At 54.9% G+C, this 21456-nt stretch overlaps 1 protein-coding gene across 3 annotated transcripts in view; it reads left to right on the top strand.

The window, feature by feature from the left end:
- The window catches only part of FAM222A (family with sequence similarity 222 member A), a 55686-nt gene that overhangs the window by 11788 nt on the left and 22442 nt on the right, over positions 1-21456 (top strand). The window contains exon 2 of one of the 3 annotated variants that reach the window (XM_058691015.1): positions 18339-18466. The exons of 1 other annotated variant lie outside the window; for it this stretch is intronic. In XM_058691015.1, coding sequence (XP_058546998.1) covers positions 18385-18466 — 82 coding nt within the window. In that variant the 5' untranslated portion in view covers positions 18339-18384. The remainder of the gene's footprint in view (positions 1-18338; positions 18467-21456) is intronic. One more of the 3 variants, XM_058691016.1, reaches the window with a different exon arrangement.

The raw sequence follows: 21456 nt of genomic DNA, 5'->3' as shown, positions 1-21456 counted from the left end.
TCCACAGTGTTCCTGGGCGCCCGGATGGTGTGCGCCGACTTAATTACTTGGTATTCCGCTGCTCACTTGGCCGCCCCGAGCGGGTGGGAGAGAGAAAAGGAGGACTTTGTGCGGCAGGGTGAGGGCTCCTGGAGGTCAGCCAGGGGGATGGGTCAGGCTCCGGGCTCGGGTCTCCCGTCCCACCCTCCGCAGGCCGCATGGCCCACAGAGCCGAGGCCGGCTGTGAAACGAGAAAAAACTGCCCAAACACGTTTGCAGAAGAGGGCGAGTCAGAATCCACTGGTCTCAGTCGGCTTCGAACCCTGAGCCCCTCTCCAGAATGATCCAGCAGGTTTATTGCACTCCTCCTGCACACCAAGCACGGCGTGGCTTGCCAGCTGGGCCTCGGTTTCCCCTTTTGTGAGTTGGGAATGATAGCTCAGTGGTCAGGAGTTCAGGCTTCCTGGGGCTGTGCCCTGGGCTGGGGGCATCCAGCAGCTTGTCCTCATTGGGCTGTTGAACTGACCTTTGGGAGCACACTGCCCTTCTTATCCCCAGAGCGTGAGGAGTCTCACGGATGGAAGCGGTACCGGGCTTCCGACCTGTCTCACTGGACTCCAGAGCCTGTCGTCATTGTGCCACCCTGCCGCATGTTCTCAGGGTAGCAGCGGGGTCGAAAGGAGACGATAAATCTGAAAGTCCTAGCGCACAGTCGGCATTTCGTAAACCGTAGCTACCGTCATCCCGCGGGTTGCAGATGGGCTAGGGCCGGAGAGGGCTCACCCTGGCCTGAAGGTCAGCCTAGGTGGATCTTGCCGGATGGAGAGTGGGGATGGAGTGGTCCACAAGGGGTGCTGTGCCTCCTCCCTCCCAAGGGGGCTGGGCCCACCAGGCCCCCAGGACAGGGCTCCCCCAGTTGCCTCTAATCTGACTCTGAGGTGCTGTGTGCTGGGCCCTGCACCGCCTGACTGAGCCCTCAGGAGCCCCGAAAGTTGGGCATCGTCTCCATTGTACAGATGAGAAAACTGAGGTCTAAACTGACCGAAGGCCGCATACACAGCTAGGGGCAGCTGGAGCCACATTCAGGTTCGTCGGCTCCAAAATCTTTTTCACGCCTTCCTAGCTGCCTCCCCATCGTGGCCTGGACGTGAGGCCTCGCCACACACTGTGAACCTACCCCAGGCCCCTTTTGAGCTCTCTAGCTCTCTGTGGACGGGGTCTTCTAAGGCCAGGCTGGCTTGGCAGGGACACACCGGCCTTTGTGTAGGCTCGGGCCAGGCAGGGCCGCCAGCAGAGTGGGGAGAGGGCGGCGCGGCCCAGCCGGCCAGGGATAAATGCTCAGAGCAGGGAATAGAGGCCCCTTTGTGTGGTGCTCAGTGGGGGAAGGGGATGCTGCCAGCTGCCACCCTGTGTGACCGGGGAGGCCCGAGCCCTCCACAGAGGTCTGCCACCAGCCCCGGGGGACTAGCCAGGGAGCCTGTCATCTTCTGCCCCCACCCCCACCCCCACCCCACCCACCGCCACCTTCCACCATTATTTGCCTGCTTTTGTTTTCTGGGACCTTTGGCTGCTCGAGAAGCCAAGGGCAGTCATGAACCTGGTTGGCGGTAGGCCTACTGTGTGCCAGCACCGGGCCAGATGCTCCGCCAACCCTGCAGGTAAAAGGGTTGAAAGGGGGCAACAATTTTAAAAGTCCTAGCGCACAATTGGTGTTTTCATAAATGACAGCTGCCATCATCCCGCTGCCTGCAGATGGGCCAGGGCCAAGGGGGCTCACCCTGGCCTGAGGGTCAGCACCAGCCAAGGCAGGTAAAGGGCAGTGGTCCCATTACCAGTGAAGACAGGCTCAGGACAGCGGACTGGCCATACTCACAGCTGCTCACGGGGCCAGTATTTGGCCAACTCCAAAGCCTTTTCTTTCCATGGAGTTGCCTTTGGTGCCCTGCTGGTGTCGGGTCCCAGGACCCGGGGCTGCAACTTGAAGTCCCCCCTCAGCTGCCCAAGTAGCTTTAGGAAGGCTGTCGGCTGCCTTTGTTCCTTGGGCAGGCACCAGGCACCCCTTCTGTCCCTCGGTCCTGGCCAGGCTCTGCGGTAGCTGCTGTAGCTTTAGTGGAGATCCGGGACAGGACCTTGTTGAGGGCCACCCTACCCACTAAACTTTCTCTGAGTCTCAATCACCATAGCTTAAAAATGGGAATGGAACAGAATCCCTGCATTGGAGACGTGCTAGGACATGGGCAAAATGCTGAGCTTAGAGCCTGTACGTGCTCAGGCTTCATGAACATGTCCTGGGCTTTCTGGCATCCCTGCCCCCTCCTGGGAGAGGTAAGAGGACAGGTGAGGCAGCGTGCAGGTGGCAGGGATGTGGGGTAAGCCTTGGGAGCATAAACACATGGCAGGGATTGTTTCAAGGATTTCCTGCCGCAGCCCCATTTTACAGATAGGCAGACTGAGGTTCAGATAGCTGAAATGACTTGTCAGGGGTCCTAGGATCACAGGGAAGGTGGTTTCCTGGAAGGCCAGTCCTTAGTCTCTTCCTGACCTCCACCCAACCCACTGGGCAGCTATCCACTGTAGACACTGACCAAATCCCCTCTGTGCTGTGGGAGGCCCAGAACACCCACCCGCAGCCCCAAAGGCCACTCGGCTTCCCAACCTGATCAGGTGCGACCTGATACCCCAGCTCGCACCCACCAGACCATTCCCTCCCCTGTGCCTTTGTCAGACCGGGGCTTCTACTGGGGCTGCCTTCCCTGTTCACCTTCCCAACACACACACACACACACACACACACACACACTCCACGCGTATCTGCATCTTCTCTGCAGAGTAAGTCCACCTCGCCTCTTCCTAGTTGTCCCCCATCCCGGAGGGGCTTGGAGTCCCCCTCTGGGTTCCATACCCTGCCTTCTGCCACCAGAACCCCAAGCCTTTTCACCTCTCCCAGTTCGTTGCCACAGTATGGTGCACAGTAGGCTGTCTCTGAAGTCCAAGGTGCGGCCCTGGCCTCAGGGACCTGGCCCCCGCCCAGCCAGAGAAATGGATACAAGCAGATCAGAGATGAGGTTGCCTGTCCGGGGATGGGGTCAAGTGCAGGACACCTGGGGAGCAGGAAGCTCTCACCCCAGCCGACCCTCTTCTCAGGAAGGGTGCCAACCCTTCCAAGCCCCCAATGTGCTCCTGAAAATTTAGCCGTCTTAATTTTAATCCTCCTGAGTTTCACAGATGGGAAAAGGAGCCTCGGGAAGGCAGACACTGGCCAAGGCCACCCAGCTGTGGAGGGCAGAGCCTTGGCCTGAGGAGCCTTGGCCTGAGCCTCAGACCACATGACCCCAGAGCCGGTATGTGCTTTTCTCCAGGGTGGAAAACTCAGGTACCCACTAGGGCCAACCAGGTGACGCGATGAGCGAATGCACCTGCGTGTGGGCTCGGTGGTTCCTGAGCTGCCAGTTTTCATTCATTTGTTTTCAAGGCAAACCAGACAAGGAGAATTTGGAGGAGAATTTTAGTTTTTCTTTTCTTTTTAATATTGGCAACCATGTCACTTTTTTTCCCCCCGCTACAGCAAACAGGGCAAAGAAAAGCTGTTTGTGGGCGGGATTTGTACCCTTCAGGGACGTGGTGGTGCCTGGGTAGAGAGCACAGCCAGCCAGAGCCCCCAGAACCCAGCGGCAGCTCCAAGCACCTCTCAAGACACCCCCAGATGCCGCCTTCACTGCCAGAGGCAGGAGGCAGGGCCCAAAGCCCCGCGAGGGCACCACCCAAATAGCTATAATCAGCAGCCTCGCCAAGACTTCAAACTCACCCAATTATCCTGCGAGGGAAAAAAAACACAAAATGAAAACAAATTAACATGTTTGCATAGAAGCTGCTGCAGCAACACACACAGCCGCGCGCGCGTGCACTTGCCGGCACATGTCCCAGCCAGGCCCCGAGACGCCGCTGCCACCACCGCCTCCCCGAGCCGGGCACCCACTGCCAGGGCTGGGCTGTGCCAGTCTGTGCCCACTCCCCTGGGCCAAAATGTGCCCTAGGCCCAGCGACTAGACCGTCACCAAACCCGAGGGGGCAATGTCTCAGTCCTCCAGCTTTCAGGGTTTTTTTCTCTGTCCCCCCCGCCCCACACCAATTTAATAAATACCTGGAATTCACTGTGTGCCAAAATCCAACCTCACTGATGGAGAAATAAGCACAGAGAGGTGAGTTGACCTGCCCCAGGCTGCACAGCTGGTGAGTGGAAGAGGTGGGGTTTCAATCCAGAGAGGCCAGCTCCGGAGTCCTCCCCGTAACCACCAAGGCTTCTCTGTGGCTCCCTCTTGTCCGTGGATGAGGTGCCAAGACCTCAGCCTGGCCTTCAAGACCACCACCCCACCCCAGCCCCTCCAGTCCGTGTCCATTCTTGCACACCCCACCCAAATTGCCTACCCCTTGTTTTTTTATGCTGAGGGGCCATGGGTGGGGTGGTCATGATCGCGGAGCCACACGGATATGGGTTCAAATCCCCGACCCACCGGTCCCTCACTGGATGGCTCTGGGCAAGTGGCTTCCCTTCTCCGTGCCTCAGTTTCCCCTCCTGGAAGACTGGGATAATAATGGTCTCTACTTCAGGGAGGTTATGAGGATTCAGTGGGCGGATGACTGCTAGGTACTACCTCTGGCATCTGCACGTGGGGTGGGGTCTTCCACTGGAATACATTCCCACCCCTGCCCTACCGTTCAGTGAGCCCTACAGGCCTGGCTCATCAGACTCACTAAGCCCCTCTCGGTGTGCCATGTGCTCCGTGCAGCACCCTGCTCCGGGCTCCCTCGGAGCTCCATCTGACCGGGGTTGGGGTCGTCGAGCGTGTGCCTCACCATCCCTGCCGTGCCTGCTGGGTCCCCACAGCCCGGCACTGCCGGTGCTCAGGCAAGGCTTGGAGCGTGCAGCCACCAACGCCCACTCTGACCTGAGCGTACGTGGGGCTCGTCCCTGCGAGCTGAAGGATAAACCTTACTGGAAGAGCTGGGGTTCAGGTCTTGGAGCTCAAGGGTCCCCAGGCCAGGGCCACACGTACCTCGTCGGCTCCCCTCGCACTGCTCTGCATGGGCCGGGGACAAATCCCTCCACTTGTTGAAGCCATTGTCCTCTCTGGCCCACGATGGTGAAAGTGGAGGGTGGATGCTGCCGGCACGGTGGGCACCCAGTGGGCGGTGGATTTCAAGGGGCTAAGAAGGCACCGCTGAGCAAGTGACTGCACTCCACGTGCTCCTCATCCTGCCCAGTCTTCTCGGCCCAGTGACAGAGGTGCCGTTTCTAGCCCCAGTTTTCAGATGGAGAAACAGGCCCCCAGGGACCTGCTGACTTAGGAGAGTCCTGCCGGAAGTGGCAGAGAGGGCCCCGGGTCGCTGCTTCAGCCTTCGCGCCCACTGCAGGGGCTAGGGGGGCCGCGCCTTGCAGCTCTGGGGCATGAGGCCCAGCAGGATGCCATCCTGGTGGTGGCGGTGGGAGGCTGACTTCACTGTGCTCAGGACGGCCCCTCTGGCGTCAGCCCCTTCCTTGGCCTGTAGTCCTGCTGACTACTCAGAGTCAGGGCAGTGTCCAGGGGAGGTGGCCCAGTGCCCACCCCAGGAGCGACCAGTGGGACGCCGGGTGCCCACTTGGAATCCCAGCCTTCCCTTGGTCTGCCCCAGCCACCGGCTTCAGAGCGCAGCAGACCCTGCTTCGTGTGCAGACCCCACCAGGTGACCTTGGACAGACCCTGGGCCTCGCTGAGCCTCTGCTTGAGGCATAGATATGCCTGTGCTTCTCAGGGCGGGCTCAAGGCTGGGTGGAGCAAGGGGCGCCCCTCCCCGTCTTCCAGAATCTTCCCAGCCCTTGAACCTCCGTGACACCACTTGGGGTGGGGCTCACGTTGCCGCCCGGCCCACACCCCACTCACCCATCTGCACTGTCAAGTACCCACTTGGTTCTCTGGGGGCCTTCATGTTCCAGATGTGTGGAGGGGTTTGTTGGACTGAGGTGGTAGGTACACGGTGCGGTCAAATGAGGGAGAGACCCCAGGGGCCAGGGCACGTCACCAGAGAGGAGAGCTGTGGGCCCTGGGTCACACAAGGGGTGGTCGGGAAGGAAAGGCCCAGTGCATTCCTCTGTTCATTCGGTGGGAATTTACTGAGCATCTACTGTGTGCCTGGCCTTGGTGTAGAAAGAAACTAGAGATGGGCCTGTGAGGCCCCAGGTTCGGCCACCTTCCTGCTGAGCACCGCTGGGCCAAGCCACAGTCTCTCCAGACCCAGCCTTCTCACACAGGGTTATGGAGAGGGTCACTGGGAGGTGACGTTCGGTGCTAAGTGGTTGAGAGCCTGGGAGTCACACACGGAGGTACATCCCCTGTCCCACCCCTTGGGGATCAGGTAGGAGCTGGACCATGGAGCTATGTATGACAGGGAACACGTGCTCACCCTTCTGAGGCAGAAGCTGGGAGCTGGTGGGGTGTAAGAGGTAGGGAGAATGTTCTCTTTCCTCCCTCATTACAAAAGTAAAATTAATCTTTTAGTATTTGGAAGCAATATGACTGATAAAAATTCAGCCACCATCCAGCTGCCCAGAGCTCAGCACTTGGTCTCATGATGGGGACATTCCCCCCAGGTGTTGGGTGTTCGGGAAGGATCTGGTTTCACCTTGTATAAATGACGCCCTGGTCAAGTGGGGCTTGTGTGAGTTAGTGTGGACAAGGCCAAGCCCAGGCCTGGCCTGGAGGAAGGGCCCGCGCCGATAGGCACATTCCGGCCTGGGCTTCTGGGAGCCACCTGCCCGCCCGCCCAGCAGCCCATTGTCTGGCATGTGGGGGCTCGGAGCAGCCGTTGTTCTGCACACATCTGATCCTGTCTTTTCCACATCAGATCATTTGTAACCGTCACCAGGCAATCGGGCCCGTCGCTGATTCAATCTCGGCTTTGTGCTGTCACAGCTGTTTTTCCGCGCCGGGCTGATTTTGAAAGGAGGCCCATCTTCTGGGCCCGCTCTTCAGAAGCAGGGGGAGGGGGTGGGGGGTCTTTATGTGTGTCTGTGGGTGTGCGCGTGCCCGTCACCCCCACCCCCTGTGCATCCCCTGCCCCAAACACACATACACACGCCTCTGCCTCCCCTCGCCGGAGTCGAATTCGGAATGAGGTACACAGATAAGGGCCCCGGGGCCCCACCCCATCCCCTACCACCTGCCCACCCCGGGCACCTATGTGCCCCAATGTGCAAACACAGTAGAGATTGTGCTCCAGTGGAAGAGACAGATGCTAAATTGTTCATCAATAAGGTCATTTCAGAGTGGTAATGACAATGAAGGACCTAGAGCTATGATGGAATAGTGGCTGGAGCAGTCAAGGAGGGCCTCTTAGAGGAGGTGATGTTTGAATTGAGGTGTGAATGAGGAGTTGAGCTGGCACAAAAGCGTCCCCCCTTCTGAACTGAGATGGTCTGTAAGTGTAAAATCCATCCTGGATTTCAAAGGCTTAGCCGGGGGTTGGGGGTGGGGGGGAGGGTGGGACATAAACTATCTCATTAGTAATTTTTAAATATTGATTACATGTTGAAGTGATCCTATTTTGGACATATTAGATTAAATGAAATGTCATTAAACAGAATTTCCCTTGTGGATACTAGACAATTTGTAATTACATTATATTTCTATTGGAGAGCACTGGTGTATTTAGGAGAGACAAAACTATGAGCACAAAGGTCCTGGGGTGATACCGAGGTTGACCATTGACCTGTTAGAAGAGCAGGGTAGCAAGAGGAGAAGGATAGTGTAGATAGGGAGTGGAAAGACGCACACATAGAGCCTTAGAGGATATTGATAGAAACGCCACGGAAGCCAGTGGGGGAGTTTAGAGTAGAAAAGGAAGTGAGTTCCACGTAGAAGCTCAGCCTGGCCCCTGCGGGGTGGAGAGTAGAATGAAGGGGCCCTGTGGAGGCTGGGACGTGATGGGGCGCATGGCCAGAGCATGGGTCTGTTGTGGAAGAGTTGCAGGAAGGACCTGCTGGAGGGTTGTCTGGACCAGCTTTGCTTCCCTTCATGCCTGGATTTCAAAGCCTCTGGGCCCTCTCGTGCTCCTGCCTCTCTCTCTCTCCACCCATCCCCACCTTTCCCAGCCACTGCCTCCTCCCTGAGCAGCTGCTCCCTGTCACGTCCAACAATTTATAATACATCCAGCTCCTCGCCTCCGGGTGGTCAATGGTTGAAATCCTTTTCAAAAAGTTACTTAAGGGGAACCTAGGTGGCTCAGTCGATGGAGCATCCAACTCTTGATCTCAGGGCTTGATCTCATGAGTTCAAGCCCTATGTTGGGTATGGAGCCTACTTAAAAAAAAAAAAGTGATGCACAGTCACTGTAGAAAAATTAGAAATAGAAGCACAAAGAAAAAGAATCAAACTCCCTAGAGATAAACACAGTCACATGGCCAGGCTGTGGCAGAGCTGGGGTTTGAACCCAGGTGGGTTGGCCCCAGCATCCCAGTGCTGAGATCACAGCGCCCTGTGGCCAGATGACACTGAGGGAGCCCCTCTCCCAGAAAAGGGCTTAAAGACGCGGCACCCCCAGCCCAGCTCACAGCAAAGGACAGAAGCTGGACACCTGGCCCACACACAAGTGGGGCTTGGCTCTGGGGGGTTAACATATATATAAATCTATTGATGATATTGTTGGGCTAGAGTGCCTCGTCTTGTTTCCCTGTCCCCTGTCCTTTGAAGGCTCTGCTCATTTCTGTTCTAGCCTGATCCTCTGAAGCATCTGTTGATCTTTGGCTCCTGGCTTCAAGTGAAGAACAAACCTCAACCAGACACTTTTATCCACCCCTCCTCTTACCCCACCCCACACCTGGGCTTCTGTCTCCTAGTCTCCTAAGCACTCCTGGCCTTCCTGCCCTGGGCCCAGTTTTCTGCCCTTCCTCCCTCCCCTCAGGGTCTAAGTCTGGCCCAGCCCAGCCCTGCCCCTCCACCAACTAACTGCCTGCCCTGTGGCCCTGGACAGCGCCACCCCCACCCCCCCACCCCCACCGCCTCCCCACAACTCTGTCCTGGCCTCTGTTTCCTCATGGGTACACGGACCATAGTAATCTCTTTCTCTAGGTTGTGGGGTTGGTTAAATGACGTGATGTCTGTAAAGTGCTGAGCCCATGGGAACACTAAAAATAAAAATCAGCTATTATTACTCTGATGATTAGATTTTCTGCTTCCCTGTTGTTGGGTTAAGCCTGAACTGTGGGGTGCAGGGACCTGGGGGCATGCAGGGGGATAGGTGAGAAGATGCATGGGAGCACTGAGCCCCTCCCAGCTCCACGATGGGTCTTACGTTTGCCCTTTGCACAGTGTTCCCCCTTCCGGACTCATTATCCCCAGTCATCTCTCTGGTAACACCCGGTATCGTTTTAGTTTCCACTTGTATGTTGCTCCTCCACAAAGGTTCCATGACCTCCAACAAAAATACTGGGTTGGGGCCTTTCTGCTGCTGACATTCAGTATATTGATGCCTGGCTTCACCCCCACCCCCACCCCCCCCATCCCTTGGCTGGAAGGTAACAGTGGAGACCTTGCTGTCACTTATGCCTAGGTCAGGATAGAGGAAGAATGGATGACCTGTACAGTCGTGCCACCACCACCCCCGCCCCGCCCCCCCCCCAGCACTTCCCTTCCTGGGATCTGGCTCTCAGGGAGTGGAAGCTGGGTAAGGGTCTGAGATTTGCTAGCTTTGCTTCCCTGGCTAGGGTTTCCTGAAGGCTCCTTTTTGTGAGAACGAGCCCCACCCCCATTCACTCCCCTGGTGCTCCTGGGCCGTCTTTGATTCTGGGAGGAGACCAACCAGGTGTGATGCCAGTGCCAACAACTACCCCCTCACCCCATCACTAGAGGGAGCAGTTTTCAAGCCTTTTTATGGACCCACCCACCCACCCAGCACCTTCTCTTAGCCTCTCCCTGCCCTGAACCAGCACTTGGCCACAGGAGGTGGATCTCGCCACCTCGTGACTGAGGTCCCTGCCCCTGGTGACCCTGCCTGGCCTTAACGCAGATGGGGTGCTCTTAGTTACTCATCAAGAGGGTTCCTTCTCCTTCCTGGAGCTGCTGCAAGTTCTTCACATTCCCGTTTTTTTCCAAGTCTTCATAGGGACCCTTTCTCCTCCCCTCTTCACCTGTTTACTACCTATCTGTTGATAATAATCATAAATGACACTAATAACAGCTACCACTTGGACAGTTACTACTATGACCCTGGCACCTTATTTGTATGATCCCTGGTAAGAAATTAACCCCTTTTTCAGAGGAGGAAACTGACTCTCAGAGGGATTTGCCCTAGGCATCAGAGTTAAGGGATAAAGCTGGGGTTCAGTTAAGGGATAAAGCTCAGACATCTGGTTCCAAAGCCTAGAACAATATTGTCACTCTCCTTAGGAGGCAGTGGAGCTGTCCTTTCATTGTGACACCCCTAGGCTAGGTAGGGTGGCCCCATCATGGCTACCCCTTGTCTGCCTTGTCGTTGCCCTTCTGACACCCTCATCCCGCTGTCAGGGTCTGTCACTGCCTCAGCATCTCACACAGGACCCCACACACAGTAGGTGCTTAATTTGTCATGTCTCCAGAGGTTGGAGTGCCACCCAGGGCAAATAACATCTAGATTAGTTCCCATGGTGACTGACGTCACTGTGCTCCCAGGCTCTGCCCTGCCCCTTTCCGCCGCCGGGGCGCTCGCACTGGGAGCTGGCCGTGGTGCTGAAGGGCTCGGGAGAGCCACCCACCCTAAACCGCCCCCTCTGTCCTAGTTGGTCATTTTCTGAGCCCTGTTTTGCGTCAACACCCTGGGCCAGCTTCTTGCCCATCCTTCCTTCAGGAGATGGTTTCCTAGGGGCCCACTATGCACGGCCACTGGTCATAGTATCATATACCCATGGAGAAGGGATCAGAGAGAGCCACGCAAGGAACTCCCATTAGTTTGATTATTGATCAGACGTTTATCAAGCACCTTGTGTGTCTCTGAGAAGCCCTTGAGGAACCTGGGCTCCAGCTGAAAGTCAAGTAGAATTTCAAGGGGCAAGTAGAGACTCAGGAAGGGCTTGCAGGCAGAAGGGATTCCATGGGCAAAGGCCTGCACCTGTGGTGGTGAGAAGCTTGCGCTCACCACAAGGCTCCGCTGAGGCTGCCTGCCCTCTGAATTCATGATTGTCAGTTCACTTTTTGGTGTCTCCTGGCAGCCCAAAACTGCCCGCCTCTCTGGCTCCAGTGCCCAGCCCAGGGCTGGACCTAGACTGAATGGAGAGTTGTCTCCCAGGCCAACTCCCAGGATGGAATCTCTGTCCTGGGACCAGAGGGAGCCAGGGATGCTTTGTGGCCAGATTTGCATTTTGGAGAGACCTCTGGCCCTGTGGGGGTGTGGGGATGGATGCAGCAGTAATCCTGGCGGTAGATGAGGCGGCCTGTTGAAGGGGGCAGTGCCCCTCCACCCCAACCTTTGAAAAAAGAAAGTGAAAATCCCCTTCTGGTGCTGCAACCCAAATGGCAGTGGGGAAATAATCACTTTTCACAGACCCCTTATCCACAGCCAAGCCCTGCGCCAGTTTAATCAGCAGTGGTGGTGCGACTTGAAGATTCCCGGGCTTGAGAGATCAGGAGAGGGGTTAAAGAAAATTACCCTCGCCTCCTCCATGCTAATGTAATCTCTAACCAGATCTGCCTAGCCGCAGCTCAAATTGCTTTTTAGATTAACATTTAATTATTAACAGGGTCCCCTGGAAGGCCTCAGGCTCAGAACAGGGATGGGGGAGGGAGCTGCAGGAGGGGGGATGGGGGTGGGCTTCTACTCTGGCTGCCCTGCAGAGAGACAGAGTGGGATGGGGGGAGGAGTAGGGGAGAGTGGGGTCAGGAAGAGAACAAGAAAGAGGGAGGACAGCAGGAAAGAAGAAGAGAGACGCCAGGAGGGGAAGGCAGATGGAGTAAGGGACAGGGAGAGAGGCCAAGAAGAGAAAGAAAGAGACAGACAGTGGATCTTCCTGTTGTGGGGGAGGGGCTGTGCACCCTGATTCCCTATGGCACTCCTGGGCAAGGGTCCCTCCGCCCCTCTGTCCTGGCCAGAGGCAGGCGATGTTCCTGCCCCTCACTGTTTATGGAGGACTGAGCCTCTGAGGCTTCGAGCTGGCCTGACTTGTGGTGCTGGAGACGGTCACAGATAAAGTGACTTGAGGCCACACAATCAAGATCTGACTCCAACTCTCCCAGGCTCCCAGTCCAGTGCTCATTCCCTTCCCCAAGCCCTGGGCCTCCCACCCACCTCCACTACACATCTTCTCTGTAGGTGGGGGTCAGGCTCTGTGGCCAGGACAGGGTGAGGAGGAATAAGGCTTCCTGTAAAGCAGCGGGGGCAGGGGAAGGATCAAGGTGAGAACTGTGGGCAGCTCCTGCCTCCTCCCCCTTGGAGGTTTGTGGGGCCCCCGAGGAGTAGTGGGCAACTCCTTCAACCCCTGTTAGGAAACTCAGAGTCCTAAGAGTCCTAACGGTCCACCCAGCGCTCCAGGTGAACTGCTGGATTTCTCCAGCTCCCTGTCTTATCCCAACTCAAGATTCTGAATCCCTCAAGTACAGGCTGCATCTAGAACCCCCCTCTGTGTGCCAACAGAAGACCTAGCCCTGTTGCCTTGCACACAGTTAGTGCACTGGATTGTTTGAAAACTAAATCGTAACATCCCCACATGTCTAAGCTGGAAGCACCTCCTACAAGATCTGCTGGTCTACGCCCCATCAAGGTTCAGTGAGGGAAACTGAGAGTCAGGGAGGGACGGTGACTTCCTCCAGGTCACTCAGCCAGTCAGAACCCTGGTGTGGGCACGTGCCACCCACAGCTTTCCTCTGTGAACTCCTATTCTCATCGCACACTGGGAAGGGCCTGGCATGACCTTCCCCTCCAAGCCACAGCTAGTCTTTGGCCTTGAGTAGAGCCAAGGAGGCCAGAGCAGGCAGCTCCAGGAGCAGGGGAAAGACACAGGCTGGAAGTGGATGGCCATGGCCTTCATGAGGTCACAGCCTCTCCAAGCATGTCCTCATATTCTGCCCTGCTTTAGGGCCAGCCCGGCCTGGCAAGGGACTATCTGCTGACCTGCAGGATGCATGAGGGAAAGCTCTGTCCAACTGCCACCTTAGAGAAATAGGAGCAGCTGGTGGAGGGAGAAGCCAGGAAAGTTCACTTTAAATGGGCTAGATTCGGGAGTGGGAAGTCCGTTCTTACTGGATGTTCTCTTTAGCAGGACATTCTTAGCCGATTTTTGTACAGCCCACGAGGCACTGGACTGGCCCTCAAAAGATGCTCAGGGAGTGTTTGTGCCTGAATGAATGAATGAATGAATGAATGAATGAATGAACGAACGAACGAGGGAGGGAGGAAGGGAATGGGTGGGTAGATGACAGGCACCTCAAAACGTTCTCACAGAGGCAGGGTCTGCAATATATTCAGCTCAGTATTGTTCTGCCCAACACAGGCCTCACACGCTGTCCTCTGTGAATGTTTATGGGATGAGTAAGTGGCCTCCTGGGAGTCCCTCCTCCTCCTTCCCCTCCTCACCTCCCTCTCTGTGATCCCAGCCCCTCCTGGAAGAGAATCAAAGTGGATTTGGGCACTGGAGAGAAGCAGGCCTTTGCCTCTGCTCCTTCTTGCCCAGCTGCCTAGAAGCTGGGGACTGAGGGCCCCCCCCCCCCCCACGATTGATCCAGGGGTGGGGGCCACATGGTGTGGGGCTGAGGGTGCAGTCTCTGGTTGGGAGTGACACCTAAAAGCTGCATGACCTTGTGCAGATTCCTTCCCTTCTCCGTGACCATTTCCTAATCTGTGAAATGGGGCTAAAACAGCACCCACCCCAGAGGCTGCTAGGAAGCTGCGGTGAGGTATAACGGACAGGATGCACGTGGGGTGTGGCACAGAGGGAAACTTCGATAAATGGGAAGCGCTATTATTAGTACTAATGTGTGTATAGTTACTTGTGAGCTTCCCCCTCCCACTGGCTGGGGCTTCCCGAGGCCCCCTGCAGCCAGACAGGCTGGGAGAGATGACAGAAAGCAGGCAGGGCCAAAGGCCCCAATTCCCTGTTCTTTTAATAAAAATAAAGACCCTTTAGACATCCTTCTCCTATGCATTGTTCTGCCAAGGCAAGCAGCACAGACTCAATTCCTCCTCGGACTTGGAAAGTTCCTTCCTTTCTTTCCCCTCCCCTGTCACATTTCCTTTATCTAAATCCTCAGCCATGAAAGGGCATATCGACAGCTGGGGGCGTTATCTGGTGGAGGGGACCTTTTCCTAGGGGTGCCTCTGAGATAAGACGTCTTATCAGCCCCCACGTCAGGAATGATGCCAAAGCATTCTAATCATTGAGGCTTGCGACATTTTCTCCCTCCCTCCCCCCACCCCCTTTTTTTATTAAAGTCACAAAAGACCTTGGGCGTATAAACAGCCTGATTTGCAGATAGGGTTTCAAAATGAGCAGCATTCCCAGGACGGTCCCTGGCTTGGGGAGTCATGAGTCTGGGTGGGGCCTCCAAGGTGCTGGCTTTCTGCAGATGGGGTGATGCCAAGCAGAGAGGGGGCAAGGTGGGGTCAAGGCAAAGAACCTGAGTGTTTTAGGCGCCTGCCCCATTCCTGTCCCCAGCTTGCTGTGTGACCTTGTGCAGGATGCTCGACTTCTCTGGGCCTTGGTCACTTCATCTGACAACGGATTCATTGATTCAGCCCTTCATTCAGCACCTATGTATTAAATGATTGCTCTTTGCCAGGCACCAGGAGAAAGAGACAAATAAGACATGGTCCTTGCCCCCGAGAAACTCATAGTCCAGTGGAGAGAGACAGACGTGAAAATTGGCACTTACAACTCGGCGTGACTAGGACCGTGAGGGGGGATGCCCAGAGGAGGGGACAGCTGAGCCAGAGTCTGAGTTAAAATGGATTGGGGTGGCGGTGCTGTAGGCAGAGGGGCCAGCACAGGCAAAGGTTTGGGCGTGTGGGGCAGCCAGCTGGAGGGAGGTCTAGAAGAGCTAGGGCGGTGGAGGGGGAGGGTGCAGGCAAAGAAGGCTGGGCTCTATTCTGGGGCCAGAGAGACATTGAAGGGCAAGGAGAGGGGTCTTTGTCCTGTTATAGATGGTTGGGATGATGTGGGAACTGGTGGTAACCCACTCGTCATCGTGCTCGGCCGGCTCCTACCCCCTCCCACCCACAACGTGCCCCAGCAGTAGGGCACAGGGTTCCTGGGAAAATGAGCAGTGAATTGGGATTAGAGGCACAGAGAGAAAAGCCCTTCCTCTTCAAGTGAAGATGGTCTCTCAGACAGCAGGGCCCTGCCTGCCGGTCCTCCAGAAGTGAGGGATAAAATGATTCAGGCAGTTGCACTGAGCTGAGGCCTTAACATGGATTCTGTTCCCTCAGTGGTGGCAGGGGAGGGGGGGCAGGATCCTCTGTCGCCCCCCCCCGGGCTGGGGCAGGTGACCTGTTGGCTCCCAGAACCGCCTAGGTGTCCACCATCAGAGCATTCTGAAAACCAGAGCCTCACCGGGAGGGCAGCTGATGGGGTCCAGAGAGGCCCCAAATGAGGCAGTCTGCCCCTCACCCCCAACAACTACAGCCCCCAGCCTGCCCCTTTCAGCTGCAAAGCATGCTGTAATGTGTGGCCCAAGGGGAGTTGTGGGGGGGCCTGGACAGGGGCTGGGCTTCTTGGGCCCCTGGCACCCAGTGAAAGGCAAGAGGGAGGAAGGACCTGCGCGTGGGGGCCGGGGGGGCGGGGGGGAGTGTTGGGCATTGTGTGGACCTTGGTGGATAATGACCTGGGAGGGTCAGGGAGCCTCTTTTACAAGAGAGGGGCGGTAGCTCCCCTGGGGTCACACAGTGGGCACTGGGGTAGGGGTATGTAGGTTCCAGGTTGCCTGGCCTGGCCTGCAGGCTGCCTGCTGGGGGCGGGGGGGGGGGGGGGAGGCTTACACAGCCACTGCCTGCTGCGTGGCCCTGCGCAGGGTGTGGCCTCTCTCTGGCTTGGGTTTCCCCGAGAGGACTTTCACCTGCAGCTGGCAGGCCTTCTCCGGCTCTCCCCTCTGTCCCCCAAACCCTGTGTCAGAGCAGTGAGAAGGGGGCACCATGCTGGGCTGCTGGGCTCTTACCTTCCAGGTGCACACACCGTTGTGCGTGACCATGGACAGCCTGCTTGTGCATGAGAGGGCGCCAGGGGGCGTGGAGGGGGGCGGCACCACTGGTAAGGATGGGCAGCACTGTGCCCATCTCGGGAGATGTCCGTAGTGAGCGTGTGACGGCATCGTGCCCACGTGTCCCCAGGTGTCCGAGCGGGGCAGAGTGTGTGCACGGCTATATCCTGAAGGGCCCAAGTCCCCAGTCCCCGAGGCTCAGTGCCTCCTTCCTGCAGTCAAGGGCTTTCATCCCTGCAATAAGCCCCACTTCATTCCCTTTTTAAACTGTGTAATTTCTGCCTGATTGTAATGGCATATTTTAAAATTACCAGAAATCAAAGCCGGGAAGTGGATACTGCAGCTCTGACTGCGCGTGCATCGTCGCTGCGTTAAGGCTGGCGATTGGGGGTGGGGGGAGGGGGAGAACCGCCTCCCCTCCCCCATTCACCCCTACTTTTTTTTTTCTTTTCTTTTCTTTTTTTTTTTTTTTTTTGAGACAGTAATAGGAGAAAATTGGTTTTGAAACTGAATAAAAGTCCCTTTCAGAGTAAATCATTTCTTTCAGGGTACCTTTGCTGAAAGTAAAATAGAGCATAATGAAAGGTGGTTACGTGATTGTCTTTCATTTACCGAGAGGCCAGGACAGACAGGAGGCTGCAACCGTCTCGGGGAAATTCAAGATTGGAATAATTGCGCCGTAACAAGGAGCTTGTTGTGAAATTAGTATCTTAAGAAAGTAGTGAAAAAAGGCTTTTCCTCATGAATACTTCATTATTAGAAGAAAGCAGCAGAATTTAAGGGCTCCAGACACCTGTTTAGTATTAAATAACTCCCCTTTCTTCCCCTTAAACACACACCCCCTCCTCTTTCTTCTTCTTCTTTTTTTTTTTTTTTTTTTAAAGAACTGGCAAGAGGATTGAGCTGGCCCAGCTTGGCTGCTCAAGACGTGGGTGGGGTGGGGTCAGGAGGTAGTGGGGATCCAGTGCCCGGGGTGGATGGACATCAGGGGTGGCTTGGGCCCGTGGCTCTGGCCCCTTACCGAGGAGAGAGGAAGGGAGGGGCCCTTGCAGGGAAAACTCCTGTCTTTTCTCCATGGCCTCCAGGGCAGGCTCACCCTGCCCCTCAGAGGCTCTGTGTTCTTGGGCAAGTGGGTTTTTCGAAGATAAGAGTGCATGTTTCCTTGTAAACACTGGGCATCTGACTCTGGGCAAGTGAGCACAACGTGGACCTGTCTGGAGCCTCATCTGAGCTGCCACCTGTGGGGGACCCTGCCCAGACTGGCAGGGTAGAGCTGCCTTGGGCGGCCCTGCCCTTCCTGTCTGGGGTGGGGAGCTCAGGCAGGGAGTCCTTGGGACCTGGGCTCAGGGCTCAGTCAGGCTCAGTGGGGATCAGGGCGGGAGATCACGCTTTCTCCCAGCAATGCCGTCCTGGACGTCTTCCTGTAGGGGTGCCGGGAGAATGCCCCAGATCAACATTCCAAAACGCTGCAACACCCACGTGCACACTGGCAGTTCCTGGGTACCCCTCACGTAGCTTCCAAAGATGACCATATGGGGCCTTTGCCCTCCATGAGCCCGAGGCTGAAGAGCAGGGACAGAGGTGGTGACAAGAGAGCCAGAGGACACAACCCACTGGAAGGGAGGGGGTGCGGATGTGTCCAGGCGTGGGGGCATCAGGGAGGCCCCCTGGAGGAGGTGACCCGCACAATGGGCAGGGCCAGGACATGTCTGACCGTTCTGTTCTGGCCCCATCACAGTGGAAATCCACCACTCATGACCTGGATTCTTTTTTTCTTAAGTTTATTTTTGAGAGTGGGCAGGGCAGAAATGGAGAGAGAATCCCAAGCAGGCTCCATGCTATCAGCACAGAGCCAACTCAGGGCTTGAACCCACAAACCATGAAATCATGACCTGAGCCAAAATCAAGAGTCAGACATCTAACCGACTGAGCCACCCAGGAGCCCTGAGATCTGGAATCTTTTCCTTCTTGTGAGGCCACGGATGAGCCTCTTCACGCCTCCGGGCCTCAGTGTCCTCCTCCGCCAGATAAGGGAGAAGGGGCGTCTCCTCTGAAAGTCTCTGATGCTCTGCTGGGTAGTGGGGAGGCTGCTGGCAGTGACCCCAGCCCGGGGAGGTGGGAGGCCCACACGGAGCAGCCTGAGTGACAAGCACCTCATCTCCCTCCTCACAGGGACCCTGCCGCAGAGTGCACCCCGCCGCGGGCCCCCAGCTCAGCCATGCTGGCCTGTCTCCAGAGGACCCAGAACCCACCGGGCCAGCACCTGGCCTGCCCGAGCAAGAGCCGGGAGCTGCGTAAGTGTGAGTGCACGCCCTCCCCTGCCCCCTTCTGCTGTCCGCTGAACCCACAGAGCGTGCCCTGTTCCTAGACACGTCCCGCTTCCCCCACCCAAGCCTCTGGTGGGGCAGACGCAGAGGGAATGCCATCCGAACTGGCATGTCCACCCACCATGACCCTGCCCAGAACTCACCCTGTTCCCGGTCTTTGCCTGTGCTGTGCTGCCTCCCCCACGACAGCACCTACCCCCTTTGGCTGACTCCCACTGGGTGTGACCTCCTTCCAGGTGACCCCAGCCCCCTGTGTGTGACCCCACGATGCACCACGTCTGTCTCAATCACCATTTTCCTGTGCTGTTAGCAGAGAGTAGGACAGTGTGGAAGCAAATAGTCCTGAATGGGATCCTAGCTTGGGGCCTGATTTGCTGTGTGACCTTGGGCAGGTCCTTGCCCTCTCTGGGCCTTGCTTTTTCAGTGTGTCAAATTAGGGAGCTGGACTTGGTGATCTCCAAGGGTCTGTCTTCCTTGGCCATCTAGGATAGGGATGACAAACCCTCTGATTATTTGTAGCCACCAAAGGGTTTTTGAAAAGTTGCAGTATTTGGAAACATTTGAAAACAGGGAGATTTGCATAATAACCTGGATTTTTAATGTCTCTTAGGAAAAAAAAAAAAAAAATCAGAGGATCTGGCAACATAGGCCTGGGTTCCTGAACTGCAGCTGTTGGTTGGAACTGAACTGCTCTTGTCTCTTTGAAGATCTCTGCCTCCTGTTCCCCACAGTTCCCACCCCCTCCCCGTTGGCTCCGTCCCACAGCTCAGGAGTGGTTGCCACTCATCACTGTGCTTACACCGCTGCTCTTTTTTCTTTCTTGTTCTGTGTTTATCTTCAGACAAGGTACTACACTCATGTGGTCCAGTATACAAGAGGAACGAGGGGCGTGTATACAGACAAAAGTCCCCATCTCGCTCCTGTCGTACGGCCGCCCATTCCCCTTCTCAGAGGCAGCCAGCGTCGTCCTGTGTGTCCTTCCAGACGTTCTCTGCACAACCCAGCACACCTGGGACATAGCCACACATCCTCCCAGTGGGCCCTGTGGGTCAGCATCTAAAGAGCTTCTTCCTTCTTCGGCCCCTTAGTTTTCCAGAGCAAGGGCGAACTGTGTTTCATTTGACCAGTCCTCTATATACACTGGACCTGCCCCTTGCCATTACAAGCAGTGCAGCGATCAGTAACCACATGTATGTGTCACAAAGGTGTGAGCAAAACTGCAGGATAGATTTCTCGAGGGTCCAAGGTATTTGTACTTGTAATTTTGAACTATGTGGTCTGATTAACATATTCAGACGACTGTGTGTGAGACAGCCTGTCTGCCCACACCCTCGCCCATCACGGCACAGTCTCAAAACTTCTAGGCTCTGCTCACCTCATCAGAGAAAAATAGGATCCCAGCGCAGTTTTAGATTAACATGTAACATGAATGAGGATGAATATCTTCTCATGTCTGGGCCATCTGTTTTCTCTTTGAACTGATTCATCTCCTTGGTCCATCTTTTTCAGTTGGGTAGGTTTTGTCCTTATTGAATTACAGGAGCTCTTTGCATATAACGGAATTAGACCTCGGTCTGTCATTTGAATTGCATATGGTTTCCCCGATTTATCATTTGTCTTTGATTCTGCCATGAAGACATTTTCTTTGTGAAGTGAAATCTGTATTTCCTTTTATGGCCCCTGGATTTTGTGTCATACTTAGAATATCCTTCCTCATGCTGAGATCAGGGTTTCCTCTAGTTCTCTTATGGTTTAATTTTTTAAATACATGGTATAAAGCGGGAGGTATGGATCCAAGCATATTCATCAGTGCAATGCTATGGTAATTATTATAGTTATAATACATTACGAATTTTAATGTTTTTGCAATATGATTCACATACCATAAAACCTACCCATCTGAAGCATACAACCCATGTTTTTTTAGCATATTTACAGAATCTTGCACCCATCAGCACAGCAAATTTTAGAACATTTTTGTCACCTCAAGAAGAAACCCCTACCCCATTAGCAGTCACTCTCTGATCCCCTGCTCCCCTTCTTTGCAGAGTCCTCTATTCTGGACTTTGATGAGAAGGGAATCCTACAGCACGTGGCCTTTTGTGACTGGCTTCTTTCCCTGAGCACCACCACGTTTTCAAGCTCATCCCTATAGGTTCATCCCTATTGTAGCACGTAGATGACCCCCTTTTCATATTTGGAGGGGGGGGGTTGCTGTTCCTGTTCATTCCCCAACCTCCCCCCGACACAGAATTTCCTGGGCTATTTTTCTGTCTGAACTTATAGGAGCAACTTATCTAGGAGAGAGCAAAAAATCCTGTTGGGTGTTTTTTCCCCGGGATTACATGAAATTTATGTTTCAGGAAGAAATTATTTTTTTATGTTGATGCCCTCCAGGAACATGATAAAACCTTTGTTTGCTCAGATTTTTTTTTTTTTTTTTTTTTTTTTTTTTTTTTTTGTCCCTGGGAACGTTTTGATGTCTGCCTCATCTAGCTTTTTGCACATATGTTAAAAGTTGACTTCTGGATAGTTACCCGTTTTGGGCTACTCTTTTCTTCCTGAAACGGAAGTTATTTATATAAAGGCTATTAACTCCCGCCCCCTTACTGAATTCTGTTATTGTTTGTAACGGTTTTTCAATTTGGTTTCTTAGATTTTCCAGTTAGGCTATTAGATTGTGTGCAAATGATAATTTTACTTCCTACTTCGGAAGTTTTATACTTTGATTTGTCTTATTTAATAGTGTCTCCTGCTATCCCTGGAACAATGAAAAATAATATTTGTGATAATGGACACTCTTGCTTCATTCCTGACTTTAATGAGAAGCTTTGATTATGCAAAATGCTGGTGTGCAGGGGGCAGATGTTTAGCAGGTTATGTAAGTGCCCCTGTGTTCCTGTTTTATTAAGAATTTTAAAAAATCAACAATGGAAGTTAAAGCTTAGCAAATGCCTTTTCAG

Source organism: Neofelis nebulosa, chromosome 11 (assembly GCF_028018385.1).
Source record: "Neofelis nebulosa isolate mNeoNeb1 chromosome 11, mNeoNeb1.pri, whole genome shotgun sequence".
NCBI classification, from domain to species: Eukaryota; Metazoa; Chordata; class Mammalia; order Carnivora; family Felidae; genus Neofelis; species Neofelis nebulosa.
This window is presented reverse-complemented; position numbering and strand designations above follow the sequence as displayed.